Genomic DNA, 17,119 nt, shown 5'->3' with positions numbered 1-17,119 from the left:
TGACCTAAATCACTTTTATTTATTATTTTAAATATTATTTAATTTTATTATTTGAATAGGCCAACTTATATTTGAGAAGCTCAATTTGAGACGACTTAATACATTGAAATATCATAAATATTGAAATATTAAAAAGTGTATTTCAAAATATTGAAATTATAAAAATTTATAATACTGAAATTGAGACAAATTAATAAATTCAATGTGTTTTTTTTTGAAATAACTCTCAAATATTATTTTTTTGTTTATTTAATGATGAATAAATATGATTGCTTTAGTCAATCATAAAAACTAATTTAAGTTTAAAATAATGAAAGGATAATTTGATCGTTTTTTAAAATACAATTATTTTTGATGATTTGCAAGAGTCTTTGAAAAGAATATAATATAGGTTCTATTTTTGTAAAATTTATCCAAATCATGTATTACATAAATTACGATTAAAAGAATGAAAGAACCAAAAAGTGTGTTTTGTGCTTTGTTGTTGCGTGTTGGATGCGGGATCCTGTTATTTCCGAAATCGACAAAAAATTTGGAAATTTAATTTCCGAAATCGAAATTATATTAATGTTTTTAATATTCTTATATCAAAAGGATTAAAGTTCATTAAGAGAAAAACAATTCTTCTTCTTCAATCTATTGGCGCATTTATTTCTACACGCCAATAAGGAAGGGAAAATTATAAGACACCATGGTGTCTTCAAAACACTAATTTTTGATATTTTTAACAACCCTATACTATATGATACGCCGAGATGGTTTAAGAGAAAAGAGTTTTGCGACAAAAAAAATTGATAATAATTTGATGCATAAACTATAACAAAATGATATTGATTGATTATGAATTGAGAAGAGTTTGCAATTCTCTCAATAATTTATATAATTGAATGTTATTCGCATATTAAAAAAGATAAAGATGAATTAAAAGAGTAAAATATTAACACCTGTAAAAATTATAAATTCAATCATCTCAAAATTACTATCAGTGATTTTAGAAAAATAATGATTTGCTTATAGTATATATGATATCAGTTGAAATATTTTGAATTTTCAATGGGATCTTATTGATTCAATTTTAATATATTAATATTTGATATAATATTTTGGAGATATAGCCATGTTCAATGCTCACTGAAATAATTTTATATAATTTACATGAAACTTAAATAGATAAATTTTGATGCAAACCAACAATATCAAAATATTTTTTTATTCATCAAGTCCATTTTGACAAAAATAATTCAAATGTTTGAATAATAAGATATTAAATTGTTATCATTTTTTATGTTATCTTTCCTTTGCATTCTCTCATTTTCTATCAACATTGAAATCTTTGCAAAATCATATTGTTTAGCTACTGATTCAAGTAAATGCCCTCGTGAAAGGGATTTCTACAACTCTGAAACTACAACTACACTTGCTAATTGGGCTGTTACATCAGCCGATATTCTTATTATTGACTCACCAAAGAACCACATTTCTATTAACTCAAAGATTGGCCCTGTTAAGATTGCTGGTAATTCAAATGGCCTCTCAATCAATGTCTCAATTCCACAATGGACAACAAAGTTGACACTTGAGAACATCGAAATTGCAACAAACGCCAAATCAATGTTTGCCTTAGAGACAATCCTTAACGGAGACGTCAATTTCAAAGACTTTAGATTCAAAACTGCTCTTCTTCGCGTTGGCGAGACAATTTCTAAGCTTACACATAACATCTCAGTCTACATGATGTGGAGTGCAGCACTTCCAGCAAAGGGATACACAAAAGCAAACGCTTATATTGATAGTGATGGAATTGATCGTATCTTGCAAGTTGCAAATAACAAGATCATTGTTGGATCTGCTAACAATCTCAACAAGCTTTCCATCAAATCAGCAATCCCTAAAATGTTAGATATCACATTTAACCAATTGAGCGGAAAGCTTGACGTCAAAAGATACGGCAGTCCAGAACTTGATAGAATGCTCAAGCTTATCTTCAATGCTCAAGGTGGTTCAATCAATTTTGCCGATCAAACTTGGAGAAGAATCACGAACGGTATCAATTTCAACGAATTAATTTTTGGTAACAGACTTATGGAGCTCAACCACCTCAAAAGTACCAAAATTCATATCGCCGGCCGTGAAATTCCAGTTTCCATCATAAACAAAGGTACAGATGCACTCAAGGTCATTGTAGATCAGGTTTATGCTGGTATCCAAGGCAAATTGGACCTTCCAAACAAAGATGATGCAATTGAAATCCTCAAAAACATCTCAAAGTCACCAATTGAGTTTGTTATTGGCAAGTTGGTAACAAATAACAAACTTGATCTCAGTGATAACGTTGGTATCTCCATGGATTCAGAATTCTTTGAAGGAATTTCTGGAATTTTCACTAAAATCTTCAAAGGAATCGCAGCCACAATCGAAGGAAAGGTCATGGAAGTACTCAGTATCGCTACAGGAGGCAAAATTGACACAAGATTAACAACAAATGGGGAAATTAAAGTTGGCAGGATTGATGTAACGAAACAATTCAAGATGTCGAAGATCAGAGACACGAAATTCAACATCATCAGTGATATTTCGGAAATATCCAATTTCCAAGATGTCAAGAAACTCATTTCCAATCCAATCACTGTTTTCTGCTCAGCCACAGAGTTCGAGTGTGACAAATTCGACCTCAATATGATACCAGGAGTCGAAAATCTCCCAATGCCAAAACCAAATTTCACTTGTTTCAAGAACAGCAAAAAGCAACAATGTGTCAATGTAACATTACCGAAATTACCTGAATGGATGCCAGAAAAATACTGTTTCGCAAAGTCAAAGGAACAATGTCCAGCAGGAACATTCCCTGTTTCACCAGATAACGCTGGAGAAGTCATTAACCATGTCCACGACCTTACTAAGAAGGTATTGGTAACATTCGGAATGGGAGATGCCGCTTCCGCTTTAGATTTCGCTAATTTCATCGGAAAAGACTTGATTTTCGATGGTTCCGGTTCACAACAAAGGCCAAAAGTAAACGTTAAAGGATCTCTCAAGTTCGGAAACGTTTACAATGGCTCTGTTTCGTTTAATGGAGTCGAATTAGATTCAGACAGCGGAAACTTCGATGCCCTCAGGCTTTTCGCACCGATATTGGACTTCAAGAACACATCTCTTGCCAAAGCGTTCGATAAAACAGCCGTAGATTTCTCTAAAAACATCGTAAACATGGATGTCAAATCATTCGGCGGTTTTGTAAACTCCATTTTTGGCACATTGAATTTAGCAGTCAATGACATTGTCAGTGCCATCGAAGTCACACCAAAAGAGTTCGAAATCAAAGGAAACCAAGTTGCTCAAAACATCAAGACAGAGTTAATTCAATCCGCATTCAACGCTGAAATCGAAATTCCTTCCACCGGATTAACACTCAAATTCTCTGGTAATGGAACTAAAGGAATCGGCTTGAACATTGCACAGTCAAAGACAGTTGGAAACATCAGTTTCCAGTACGAAGTTGGTGTTGGTTATGACTGGGGAAACGGTGTTGTAATTAATTCTACAGGTGCATTGAATTTGAACAATTTGCCAAACGGAATAAATATTTCGTTGCAAGGAAGTGGTGACGTCACAATCAATCCAGAGACAGGAATGACGCAATTGAACTTGGAAGGATCCACAGAGATAACAGGTGCTGGCAAGAAGATTGTTTTGAATGTTAATTCACAAGTTGATGTCAATATCAAGAATTTGACAGTTTTGAATGCAGGAGGAAGTGTCAATGGAAAGATTTCTGTAACAAATCCATTAAACCAAGAAATGGAACTAAACATTGTTGAATTCAATGTTGACGCAAATTGCAAACCAGTCTTGAAAGAAGCAGCTGTTTCAGGAAATGTTACATTGTTACCAGGAAGTGGAATAACTATTGATACATTGAAGTTCAGTCACAACATTCCTATGTCATTCAGAAGAGGACCTCTTTCCGAAGCCACAGAACAAGTTCTTGAGATCAGATACAAGTTCAAAGAAGGCGGATTCCCTGTCATTGATGCAAACAATATAAGTGAAACTCCAGATAGAATTTTGCTTGTTTACGATGAAACAGAAGAAGAGTTCAAAGATCTTCTTGTCAATGAGTGGATTGATACACCACAGACAATTGTTTATGCTAAGTTCTCCGTCGATGAATGCAACAAGTGGAAAGATAGATTAGAATTCGGATCAATGACACCAGGTGTAAAGAATGTCACATTCGATGCAATTTGTGATGAAGATCAAGATCCAAACGCATTCTCTGAGAGTGATGAAGAGACTAAAGTTGCACTTATGGTTTCATTGAAATCAGTCGAATTAGCAGATGGAAGTATTTTGGAGGATGAAGAAATTTCAGTAATCAACAAGAGCAAAGTTGGAAAGATTGTTGGCGGCGTAATTGGTGTATTAGCTTTAGTTGCTGTTGTCTGTGTTGGTTCATTCTTTGGCTGGAAGTACTACAAGAACAAGAAGAATGATATTAATGCAGAAGAACGAAATGAACTGACAAACCAAATTCAAGTTTAATTTTTCTAATTTTTTATTTATTTCACTTCTAAAAAAAACTTCATTCCTTATTTTATTCTTTTTTTCTCAAATGAAACTTCATTAACTTTTTTGGTTTTTCTATTGATAAAGCATAAGTACCAAATTGCGTAATAAATTATATCTCTCTATTTTAAAATATGAAAATGAATTTGAATTAAGATATTAGCATCAAACAGTATTTAATGCCCCTATACAAGGAAAGTAATACTCACACGTCTTAGCATGTCCAAACTTAATGTTTTAACATATAAGCTTGAGCTCTCCATATGGTTACAATAGAAATTGAATAAAAAGTACCTCCAAATAGAAAAAATGAGTTTATAAAAAAAAGACGCAATTAAATATTTTATGAATTTTATTATATCTGTATTTCAGATGAATTTTTATTCGAATATGATAAAGGAGCAACTAAAAATTTGAGAAATTCAGAACAATCTTTTAAATTTGTGTCATCTTCTTTATTGATTTTATTTTTGTTATTATTAAGTATAGGAATTTCGCAGATGAATGTCGATAAATGAGATAAAATTAAATAATTTTCTTCATATTTGATGTTATCAGTAACAATATCACCTGGAATAGATGGAAAACTCTGAATATAACAATCTTTAACTGTAAATGATCCTCCATCATTGTAAAAAAGTTTAAATCCAGAAGGGCCATCATTTCCAAATATAGAACAGTTTTCAATTGTTATATATCCATAGCACCTAATTATTCCATTTGATGAACTACCTTGTCTGTTTTTCAAAACGTTGCAATTTGAAACAAAATATGTTTTATAATCATCATTATAATGAGATAATACTTGATATTCTTTTGTTGTTGTGTTTTCAATAGTACAAAATGAAACTGAGGCTTCTGTTGATGGTTTAAGATAATATCCTGAATGATATAATGCTGTGCATTTACTGATATTTGTTGAGCGAATGGAAATGTTTCCATTGTATAAATAAATTGTTTTCTGTGAGTTTAAATTACCACAATGAAAAATTGTTGAATCGTAAATGAAATTTAATTTGTCTGGGGAATTACAATCTGAATATGAGTGATGGCCGCCTTGCCAATCAGATGTAGTTGTCTCTGAAGATGAAGAACAAATTTTGTATTGAACAAGTGAACTTTTGCAGCTAAAATAAACGCTGCCGCCATTCTCTGTTCGTGAATTGTTATTAAAGTTGCATTCTGAGTGTAATACTTTGATGTTGTTAGTAGAATATTGGATGGCACCATCATTTAAGTCAAAGAACTGACTGAGTAAGACATAGCACTCTTGGTTGGTAACATTTGGTTTGCAATTGATGCATGAAAGAGGATTTGATCGATTGTTTTCTTTATAAAAGTGACTCCACGCATCAAATGAGACACTTGATATCTAATGATTTTGGCAAAAATTTTGTAAACTATTCAAATATATAAATACAACAATCAATCTTCAAATCAAATAATGTGTCATCTTCTTTATTGATTTTATTTTCGTGATTATAAATTATAGGAATTGGGGCTTCGCAGTTGAATGTCGATAAATGAGATAAATTTAGATAAGTTTCTCCATATTTGATGTTATCAGTGTCAATTCCTTCTTGGATAGTTGGAGAACTCTGAACATAGCAGTTTTTAACTGTAACAGAGCCATCTTCTTTGTAAATAAGATTAAATCCAGTAGGACCTTCATTTCCAAGTATAGAACAGTTTTCAATCGTTATATATCCAGAGCAACTGATCTTTCCATTATATGAATTTCCTTGATTGTTTTTCAAAAAATTGCAATTTGAAACAAAATATGTTTTAGAATCCCTGTGATTGGACTTTCTCAGAAAAAATCTATTAGTATTTGTTATTATTCAATTCCAATAAGATTTGCGACTTTATAATCAGTGGTATATGTTAGAATTTAAAGTTTTGTTGTTTTATTCGATCATTAATTTCTGAATGAGTTAAAAAAGGAGTTTTGGAGTCGTTCCTTCTCTCGCCGGTAAACTTCTAATTGAACTCTATCAAGTTCCGCAACATCAGCTAAAGGAGAGCCTCCCGGAATGCTATATTCAACAGGTTTAAGTTCGTTTCCTGGAATAAATTCAATATCATCCTTTCCCTTAAAGTCAATAGTAACATTTGGATACTTGTTATGAAGCAAAATTAAGATTCTTGGTGAAATCATAGTAAGAGGAGTCCAATACTTAAACTTCACCTTATTTTCGTTTACACGTATTAACCTACCATCGACACAGCCGTGTACGATTCCCCAAAAATTTTCCATATAATTCTTTGAGTTTGCATAAATTAATCTTTCTTTTTGAGTAAGAGGTCTATTTTCTACTTTATGATAGTAGCCATCACTGTAGTATACGAATGTTGGGAGTGGATCTACGAACTGGCATATACACAAATTATCTTTTCCTTTAATTCTGATAGCTGATGCTTTGAATTCATTAATAAATCTTTCCACATCTTCTTTAGACCCTGTTACAGTTATGGTGCTCTTAAAATGATCTAGTTCATCCATCCTCTTGAATGAAGTGAAAATCGATAAGAAAATTGCACTCAGTTATAAGACAGGAATAAATTGGTACAAATATTCTAAGTTTAACACATAAATCCGATACAACATATTATATTTTAAATATGAGACCTAATTCATACGAACTTAAGTTCTTGATGTGCATAAATTTTTAGTCTCTAAATTTCCTCTGTTCGTGGAGATTGAACTTCTTCTATTCAGTGTAATATATAAACTATATACATGGATCATTATGGGTACATATTGTTCTAGGAAATTTCATTTGAATCCTTTTAGATGATGAGATAAAAGCGCTTCGACAATCTCATAATTTGAGAGTTCTCTCAAAATTGAGAGTTTGATTTCGAGCCTTAAAAATTTCATATAACAGATATATCAGAGAGATAATATAGATCTAAGGTATTTACGGTGGGTTATTCATTAACTTTGTTGTGTAATTCATCTTAGTTTCGATGATATTTCGAAAATGGAAAATTATCATTATTCATTTAAGGGGAAAGTGCTTGATACAGATGCACCATATCTGTATAATACCCATTGTGAATAATTTATCCTCTTCACAAGTTAATATTATATCGAAAAATGATTAGGTGTAGATATTACTCAATTTTGCCATTTGGATAATATAGTTATATATTACTATTACAATGTCAAGTAATAGCGTTGGATAATGGAATAAGAAAAAGAAATTTGTATATAAAAATGAATAAACAATTATCAAAAGTTAAAACAATTTATTCCTAGTTGCCTACTGTTCACCAGCAGCCTTCTTTGCGGCGGCAGCTTCTTGTTTAGCGCGCATTGCTGCAGCATCACGTTCCTTTCTTGTGGCAAGATCGCCTGTAGCGCCCTTCTTTTCATGCTTGGCATTTCTAGCTTCAGCACGAGCCCGCTCGCGATCACATTGTGGTCCACGTGTCATTTGCAATACTAAAAAAACGATATTAGTTCAGAAATTATGTGTTCAAACAGTTTTCCATGTAAACAGTATTCTTCAGAAAAAAAATATTTTCAATGTTTCCATCTACCGATTTCAGAAATATTATTGTGATACTTGTGCGTACATTACAGCTGACAAGAATTTAAAAGTTTGTAATTGAAATAGACTCAAATTTTTACCGATGTGACAAATGCAAATTTTTGAAATAAGCAAACTGTATATCATCGCAAAACTACAAGTAAAGGTTATAGTGCTTGTTTCGTGTAGTATATATCTATAAATTATATAATTTCTGCAAGATTTTCAATTTCAAATCATATTTTTGATCGGATTTCAAGCTAAAATTAGAAATAATTTGATTTGATCTTGCAGTAAATCCTGGAAATATCATTCATGTTGCCACAATTCGAGTTTTAAATTATTATCCAACATTTTATATTTGCAAATATTAATTCCTATGCAGTTTTTCAATTGTGCTACAGTTTAATAACAATACGAAAATTATATAATTTAACAAAAACAAAACAAAAAAATATCATATAAAAATGAATTAAATATCTCTAAATCTATCTGGTTGATTAAGAGCTGTTCTAACTCTTTGGTTAGCTTTTGGATCCGGAATTGCATCTAAATCAAAAATTGCTTTTCCTTGAGATCTTGAGGTTTTAGGTACTGGATTTTCTTTTTTATGAACAACAGTTCTTTGAGTGATCATAAAATTAGGTCTTCTAGCGGTACTTGGAGTGCGTTTTGTATTCATATAATCCATGGAAAGTGATCTTGATGTAAGTCTTTGAGGCTGTTTTTGTACAACACGTGATATTACAACATTTGATGTACGTTTTGTTGCAGAAACTGGTCTTTCTGATTGAGAAATTCTATTATGGGCCGAATATTCTAATTCCCGATATTTATTTGTTAGTTCTCGAGACATATTTTCTATTCTCATTGCTTGTTGTCTGTATTCATTAGATTCTTCGGATATTTCACGTAAAAAATTCTTCATCATTTGAAAATTATAGAATAACGATTATTCTTGAGGAAAAATTTACAATTTTACAATTTATTGAACTTTGATTGACAATCATCGGACAAAGAATTCGAACTTCTTAAAATGAAGAAAATCTTCATTTTGAAATATTCCGACATGAAAATGACGAAATTTTGCCAAGGCAAACCCAAATTTTAGCTAAAAGTGACAGGGGGAAAAACGTTTAGTATTAAAAAAAAGACCGATGAGAGCTTCGTTCGAAATATAGAGGGAACTGAGAATGCGCAACCATTCTCAGGGAATATTGGATGCTATTCCCGTTCCCTCTGTATGGAAAATTGAGGTTTTCAAAGGGAGTTAAAATAATATCAAATTTATACTAATTTACTTCAAAATACAAAAGTATTTGACAGCTAAAATTAGTTACTTTAGCAAGCCTATCAATACCCTTTTACGATTATTGTTACTTTTTCGAAATAAAAGTAAAAACAAATTTATACTAATTTACTTCAAAATACAAAAGTATTTGACAGCTAAAATTAGTTACTTTAGCAAGCCTATCAATACCCTTTTACGATTATTGCTACTTTTTCGAAATAAAAGTAAAAACAAATTTATACTAATTTACTTCAAAATACAAAAGTATTTGACAGCTAAAATTAGTTACTTTAGCAAGCCTATCAATACCCTTTTACGATTATTGCTACTTTTTCGAAATAAAATAAATTTATTATCAAAAACCTTTTTTTTCTTAGTAAAAATAAACGAAATTTTTTACCTTATGAACTTTTGATGGAAATATGCAAATTTAAAATAATAAAGAAAGCCGCGAGCGAAGCGATCGGCTTAGTTCGAAAGTAGTATATGTATGCGGGTTGTGTGACTTTTTTTGTAATCGTAAGAATTCTCACATAATTGAATGATTTTTGAACATACTTCTGAATAGCAGATTTTAAAAATTTATGAATAATTTATAAAAAGTTTTTATTCCTACAATTCCTATATTACCATTAATAAAAAGAATATATTTTTTGCATAGATTCCAAATATGGTGTCAATTTTTTAAAAAATTTTGAATTCAATGAGTTATATCAAAAATAAAATTCTTGAATAGAGTAAAAAATTTAAATAATTTATTTAAATATTTTCTTCTGACATTTATGAATAATTTATTTTTTTAATTCGTAAGAAAATGAGTGGATCAAGATTCGTAACCGTCAATCAATTAATGGATGCTCTTTCACCAATTCTTGAAAATGTTAAACAAGTAGATGTTTATTTCGATGATTATGTAGAAAGTTTATATTATAAAGGTAAACATAATATTAAACCCATTGCTTTTGCATTTGATAATAAATTAATTGAAAATGCAAAAATTTGGGAATTAATTCCAGATATTGAATTTATAACAAATATTAAGGATAAATGGTTCAAACGAATTCCAACCACAAAAGTTCTTTGTAAATTAATGATCAAAACTGAGGAAAAAGAATTTCATGAATTTACATATCATCCAAATAAAGTTTCAGAACTAGAAAATGAAAAACTTCAGAAAAAATTAAACGATAGACTTTCAAATGATCGTATTGAAAAAATAAATAAACTAGCAGAAGTTGCATTTAATAATGAAATATTTGATGAATATAACCTTGAACTCAGTGATGGACTTTAAGTCTGGGCACTTTGTGCCTTGGACTTTAAGGACCCGGGCTCAACGAGTCATGATTTATGAAATCAATTATTTGATTCATTCTTTCTTCAATAATTTCTATTCTTTTTGTTAAATCATCAATTTTCATTAATGAGGTGATTCTTGATTGAGGAATAGATTTAAACTAACAACACCTTTTATTTTTGAAATTTTGAATCCATCAACTTTAAACATTTTATTCAATTTACATGTTGTCAATTCTTCAAATAATTTTTTATTATTAGCATAATAGTCATTAAATTCTTCAACAGATGAAAAAATTTTTGTTTCAGTAATGGTTTAACAATGTTTATTTTTTTTGAACATTTCACTTTCATTTATTTCTTCCTCCTCTGTTTCATTTATTTTTAAAATCGGTTTCATTTATCATTAAATAAAAATTAGAATATAAGTGATGAAATATATTTTTTAATTAATATTAAATCAGAAATGGCTGCAGGATTCTTTAAAAAGTTATGGGAAGGAATTAAGAAAGCTGCAAGTTGGGTTCATCAGAAAATAATAAAACCCATTGCAAACTTTTTGGCACCAGTAGCGAAAACGGCAGGAACTATAATTAGGTGGAGTATTAGGTGCTAAAGCAGGTAATCCAGCGATGGGAGCACAAGCAGGTAACGCAGTTGGTGGAATTGCTGAAGGAATACTTAATAAAATAGGAGGAAAGTAGTGGAAAAATAAATATTATTTTTATCTCAATATCGGTTGTAGTCGACGATAAACTTTATCTCCTTTATTTAATACTTCCCTTACCGGAACATTAGGTGCTATTTGTTCTGCAACGTCACTAATTGCTTCTTTATTCTTAAATATCCAATTTGCTCCTTCTTCATTGTTTCCCAAACTTTATGCGCTCCTCTTTTTACTTTATCCCATAATTTTAAAATCCTGCAGCCATAGTTGATTATTTCATTAAAATTAAAAATTCATTTTCATCTTTTAATTTTGATTTTTTTATTTCATCATAAATGACGACTAACTATTTGGTGCCAAACACTAAACCGATTAATGGAAATGTATTTCATTCATTCGAAAAGATAAATGAAATATTCGCAAAGAATGACGGTAGAAGATATTATAGAGAACTTGAAAGTTCATGCTATGACTCTGATGCTCCATATTTTGATGATAAACAAACTCATTTAAGAATTACAAATCCGGCTCATGATGTGAACCAATTAGGTGACACATATATTAAACGCAAAGTTAAAGCAACTCTAGTTTCAAATAAAGCTTTCACATGTGATGCCGCTTTTAAATGCATGCGTTTATTCGTTGGTTACAAATCATCAAATCAAACTTTAAACAATTAGAAGTAGAAACCGAAAGAGGTGATGCCGGTTATCTTCAGATGGATTGCGCCCGTGAATCTTTCGCATTTGCAACATATAAACCAAAATCAGAAAGGAAAGTTAAAAAGTTTGTTCATTCATTATATAATAATGTTCAAAAATATGATAACTCAGTATGTGGTAAATATATTGACCCTTCAGAAGTTTTCAAGAAGCAAATGAAGAAGTTGATGTCACTTTTGATATGATTATTCCGGTAAATGATTTGTTAGCATTTCAGGCGTTCGATGATTATCCTAAATCATTTGGTGAAATCATTCTTAAATATTATGTTTTCAGGGATACTTTAGTATTTTGTCAGGTTGACCCGTTAAGAGTTGCTGATTTACAAAATTACGTTTATGAAAAGATAACTGATGAAAATTATGAAAAGATTATGAATCATGTTTATAAATATGATCGCAAATTCCAACAAATCGGACTTCCTGCAAAATTAATTACAAGCTTAGCCGCTACATCTGCTGACGCAACAGTTGAAGACGTTATTATTTCATGCACAAAGATGGAAGTTTTAGAGGATAAATGCATTACACCAGGATACGGTTTAATTGAAGAATCAGTTAAAGCAATACCACGTTTATTCAGTAAGGAAGATCCATTCATGATTCCAGCTCAACATATTGACGTTCGTTCACTAAATGGAGGTTGCATCACTCCTGAAGGTATCAGTTCTGATTTCTCATACGCTCTTCATAATGTTACAGATGTTGTGTTAACATTTCCGAAGAATGCAATGCAAAGAACGGTTTTAGAAAATCCAATGCTTCGAGGTCTCCAGGTCACTATAGATTCCAGAAACTTCCCCGATCAAGCGATGACCACAGTGGGTGACATATTCTTTACACGTATGCTTCAAGCTTCGATTTAGATGGAGTGAATGAATGCACAGAAGAATACGAGGACTCATTAACTAGACCACTGAATGATGATAATGGTACGCCATTAGCTAGAACATGGAAAGACCAAACTTCATTCTTATGCACTATTCCAGTTCAACGTGATGGAGCGGGTATATTCTTTGATGGATTAGAAACTTTCAACTCACAAGTTACAGTACAAGTGAAAGCTTATCCAATCATTCAGGGTGAAAATGACACTTACTGTTCAAAGGTGACAAATCCTCCTCAGGTTTGGTTTACTAGGACTACATATTGGACATGGACACCGGATGAAGGTTTGAAATATCATCCAACAGGTACACCACCACAGTATAGAAGTTCATATGATGAAATATTGATGAATAGAAATGTTTAAAATTATAAATTTATTTTTGATTAAATGGATTTCAATTCTGAAGAATTAGCGGGAGTATATAATACATACGTAGATGATATGATTAATGAAGCATTGAGTGATAATAAAATGCTCTATCTAAGGAAAAATTAATGAAAATTCCATATTCTGAATGTTACTTAAATTCAATCACTGCAGCAATTGGTAAACAAAATAAAGGTAAAACATTAACGATATTAAAACAAATTATCATTATTGCTAACACTTCACCTTATTCTCATGTGTTAATTTATATCAACCGTTCTGGTTCACCTTCAGATGATACATTTGAATCATTAAAGCATTTAATAAAAATTCCAATTATTTATTTATCACAAGAAGAAGCGGAAGATTATTTGAAAAACTTTTTAATGTATAAAGAGTTATATAATACAATCAAGAAGCAAGGATTAGAGGATAAAATTATTGATAAACAAAGGGACGAATTATTTGAAACACTTTCTATTTCAAATTTTGATAAAATTTTTGCATTCACTAATTTTTCTAGATGATGCCGTGAAATCAAAAAATAACTAATGAGAAATCATATTTTAATCAATTATTAACTCAATGTCGACACATTCAGTGTTCATTCTTTATGGCTGTTCAATACTTTAAAGCATTAAGCACAAACATTAAATCAAACCTGTCCACCCTTTTCATTTTCAGTGGTTTTAGTCGTCAACAGTTGAACGTTATGCTTTATCAAGTGAATTTACCAATGAGCATTAATGAACTTTACACACAATATCAACAATTAGGAGAACATGGAAAAATAATAGTTGATTTAAATAAAGGTTCCATTAAATTCGAATAACTTTTTTATAATTAATTTTTATTTTTTATTTATAATTAAACATGACAGAAATTGCAAATCTTCTACAGGTTCCATTAAAACAAGGAACAAACAAAAAGGGTGCATATAATAGAACTATGAAAGTTCCAGACGGAATGAAAGAATTAGTCCACATTGTTGCCGGTCTTCAAAAGGATGTTAAACAAATGAGAAACGTTTTAACATTACCAGAAGCTCAAGCATATGCCAAACGTCATGGACCAAATTGGGAAGCACATGAAGCAGACATTACAGGACCAAATGGAAAGCCTGATGGAATAAATGAAGTCTTTGTTACTGATGGTCAAGGAAATATTAAAGTCATAAATGGGTATAAATTAACAATGACGGATTATCCTAAACGTAAAGCATATAATGAACGTTATCCTATGCAATTTGATGAAAATGGAAAAGCTGTTAAACAACATATCGGAGACAGTAAAGATGGACCAATTCTTTCATACCGTCATAATCCATATTCTTATTTCAATGAAGAATTAAACGCTATTGAAGAGGGACCGGATGGATTACCACGATATGTTAACCAGTTTGATGGTCAATATGCAAATTTGAGACCTGAAATTCCAGCTAAGAAATTCTTTAAAGTTGCTTTATTCGATCCAGTGTTCAATGAACAGAAAGAAGCAATGAAAGCAAGAATTTCTTCATCTTCACTTTCAGAAGCATTCAAGGAATTGATAAAGAAACCACTTTATTCTCAACAAGGTTATAACTTTGATTTAATTAAAGAAAGTGATAGACGTAAATTAGAAAAATCAGATGGTTTTAAGAATGCATGTAATGAAATGATTAAAGATATTGTAAATGATAAAATAAGACTGGAAGAAACTCAAACCATTATCAATAACATAATTGGTGCAGTTACAAAGAAAGTATAAGCAAACAAGGATGAACCTTGGGATATTACCGTAACAACTAAATAAAACTTTAAATATATTTTTCTTTTTTTTATTCAATTATAAATGAGAAGACGTTTCACAAGTCAAAAGAACACAAACGCAAAAGCAGAGATTACGGTTGGTTATAATGTAAATGATGATAAATCACGAATTATTCAAAATGTTAAAGTTAATGTTAGTCCTGAATTAACAAGGTCAGCAACTCAACCAAATTTATTAACTCGTGACTTACCAAAGAAAGAGGAGGAGCAAAATAAAGAAGATGGAGACCCAATCATTTTATCTGAACCCGGTAAAGAACCTGTTGAAATTCCCACTTATCCAACATACCCAGCACCACTTGATAACCCATATAAAATAGACATTAATTCTGAATTAATGAAAATATATCGCGATATCATAACTGATAATTATGATTCAATAATAAATTTAATTGACCAATCCGGTTTAATTATTTTACCTTATGAATCATTAATTCACATTATTGCCATTCTTTGTGATGTTCAAGATTCAGACGTTAAGATTCAATTTTTCATAGATGATGAGGTTTCATGCTGCGGAACAGTTGCAAAAATAAATCCTATAAAGGATATTAGCACAATTAAGATATCAAAGAACGGAACAACAACTGAACTTCATTTAACATATAATGATATTTATAATAAAATAGTTGATGAATATAAAATATCACTTGAAAAATTCTTTGTTAAGGCTATTTAATATTCAAGCATTAACATTATCGAATAATAATCCTTTGAATCATAATCGATAATAATTGACCTTTCACCAGTTTCTATCGTTTGTTTTATTTCTTTTTGTTCCCCACTATCCGGATCAGTCATTGTAATTGTTTTTGTTATAGTATCTGCTTTATCTTTAACTTCAATCTTTTTTCCATCGGGATATTTAAACCAAAATTCCAAAAATTCGATATTGTCAATCTGTTCATATTTTAATCTATCAATTACATTTTTAATACCATCTGAAAATCTTATGAAATGGTCATTATATGGGTTTGATTGAACTAAATTTGAATGAAGTGAAATATAACCTGTTGATGAATATGACATCGACTCATATTTTCTGAAAACACTAAAATTTATAACATGAATGAATTTCTTATTCGTTGAATTTATGAATTCTTGAGGTAATCTTATTCTAGTTTTATTTATCACTGGAAAATAACGCTTTACCATATTTTTAATCGTAATAAAAAAGTCAATTATCAATATTATTTCGAATAATAACTGTGAATTAAATTTAACAGTTAGTGGAATTTATAATGTTACTCTCGTTTCTGTGAGTGGTAAATTTAATCCCATTCTTTTAGACCCTTCAGATTATATATCATTTATTAAAGATGACCATGAAAAAACGTATGATATGTATATAAATAATGTGATAGTGAAATGGGATATTAACACAATTTTAAGTTATTTAAATGAATCATTTATCGTATGGTATGAAGAAAATTTTAAATCAAAACCTGATAAACTTTTTGAACTTGATGAAATAAATAACCTTATTAAATTTCCGCTGAAAATTAAATTTTGTACTCCTCGTCTTCGTTCATTGTTGGGGATATTAAATTTTGAAAAAGATGTTGGGGATGTTTTGTATTCTGACACTGGTTCTAATTTCATTTTAATCAAATGTGATAAAGTTAATACCCCAATGAGATTTTCACACCAAACATTTGACCCTAACTCTTACCCATCAATACAAAACATTTTATCCATCAACTTAAACACATTTTCTTTATCATATCCATTTCAATTATCCGGGAATTCATTTATTCTTCATTCAAAAGATTTATCAAATATTAAATTTAGAATAACTGACCTATTTGATTGTGATTTAGAATTTATGAATGAAATATTATGGCAATTTCAAATAGAAAAAATAGCTGATGAGATAACGGATTAAATATTTATTTTTAAATCGTAATAAAATGATATAACAACAGCAACTTAAGGCGCAGACCATTACATACGCCACATATGCATATAATTCAAAG

At 30.4% G+C, this 17,119-nt stretch overlaps 6 protein-coding genes and 1 pseudogene across 7 annotated transcripts, besides 2 other annotated features; 4 read left to right on the top strand and 3 right to left on the bottom strand.

The window, feature by feature from the left end:
* Nucleotides 1–1,266: 1,266 nt before the first annotated feature.
* Nucleotides 1,267–4,592, top strand: TVAGG3_0422850 (uncharacterized protein; the record flags this gene model as incomplete). The annotated part of the gene is made up of 1 exon (XM_001310128.2): nucleotides 1,285–4,542. The coding sequence occupies one exon, from the start codon at nucleotides 1,285–1,287 to the stop codon at nucleotides 4,540–4,542; it is 3,258 nt and encodes a 1,085-aa protein (XP_001310129.1).
* Nucleotides 4,593–6,424: 1,832 nt separating this feature from the next.
* TVAGG3_0422840 (growth factor 3) lies at nucleotides 6,425–7,083 on the bottom strand (the record flags this gene model as incomplete). The annotated part of the gene is made up of 1 exon (XM_001310127.1): nucleotides 6,485–7,069. The coding sequence occupies one exon, from the start codon at nucleotides 7,067–7,069 to the stop codon at nucleotides 6,485–6,487; it is 585 nt and encodes a 194-aa protein (XP_001310128.1).
* Nucleotides 7,084–7,832: 749 nt separating this feature from the next.
* TVAGG3_0422830 (uncharacterized protein) lies at nucleotides 7,833–8,006 on the bottom strand (the record flags this gene model as incomplete). The annotated part of the gene is made up of 1 exon (XM_001310126.1): nucleotides 7,833–8,006. The coding sequence occupies one exon, from the start codon at nucleotides 8,004–8,006 to the stop codon at nucleotides 7,833–7,835; it is 174 nt and encodes a 57-aa protein (XP_001310127.1).
* A 506-nt stretch (nucleotides 8,007–8,512) lies between these two features.
* Nucleotides 8,513–9,043, bottom strand: TVAGG3_0422820 (uncharacterized protein; the record flags this gene model as incomplete). The annotated part of the gene is made up of 1 exon (XM_001310125.1): nucleotides 8,575–9,033. One exon carries the CDS (start codon nucleotides 9,031–9,033, stop codon nucleotides 8,575–8,577), a length of 459 nt encoding a protein of 152 aa, XP_001310126.1.
* A 152-nt stretch (nucleotides 9,044–9,195) lies between these two features.
* Nucleotides 9,196–9,871: a mobile genetic element.
* Nucleotides 9,872–11,155: 1,284 nt separating this feature from the next.
* On the top strand, nucleotides 11,156–11,393 carry TVAGG3_0422800 (annotated as a pseudogene). Its single transcript has one exon. A coding segment is annotated over exon 1 (238 nt).
* Nucleotides 11,394–13,466: 2,073 nt separating this feature from the next.
* Nucleotides 13,467–17,119: part of a mobile genetic element that runs on past the window's edge.
* On the top strand, nucleotides 14,206–15,081 carry TVAGG3_0422790 (uncharacterized protein; the record flags this gene model as incomplete). Its single annotated transcript, XM_051233481.1, has 1 exon — nucleotides 14,206–15,081. One exon carries the CDS (start codon nucleotides 14,206–14,208, stop codon nucleotides 15,079–15,081), a length of 876 nt encoding a protein of 291 aa, XP_051103211.1.
* On the top strand, nucleotides 15,166–15,822 carry TVAGG3_0422780 (uncharacterized protein; the record flags this gene model as incomplete). The annotated part of the gene is made up of 1 exon (XM_051233480.1): nucleotides 15,166–15,822. The coding sequence occupies one exon, from the start codon at nucleotides 15,166–15,168 to the stop codon at nucleotides 15,820–15,822; it is 657 nt and encodes a 218-aa protein (XP_051103210.1).

Source organism: Trichomonas vaginalis, chromosome V (genome assembly GCF_026262505.1).
Source record: "Trichomonas vaginalis G3 chromosome V, whole genome shotgun sequence".
Lineage (NCBI taxonomy): Eukaryota > Parabasalia > Trichomonadida > Trichomonadidae > Trichomonas > Trichomonas vaginalis.
The sequence above is the reverse complement of the archived record's forward strand: the minus strand, read 5'-3'. Positions and strand labels throughout refer to the sequence as shown.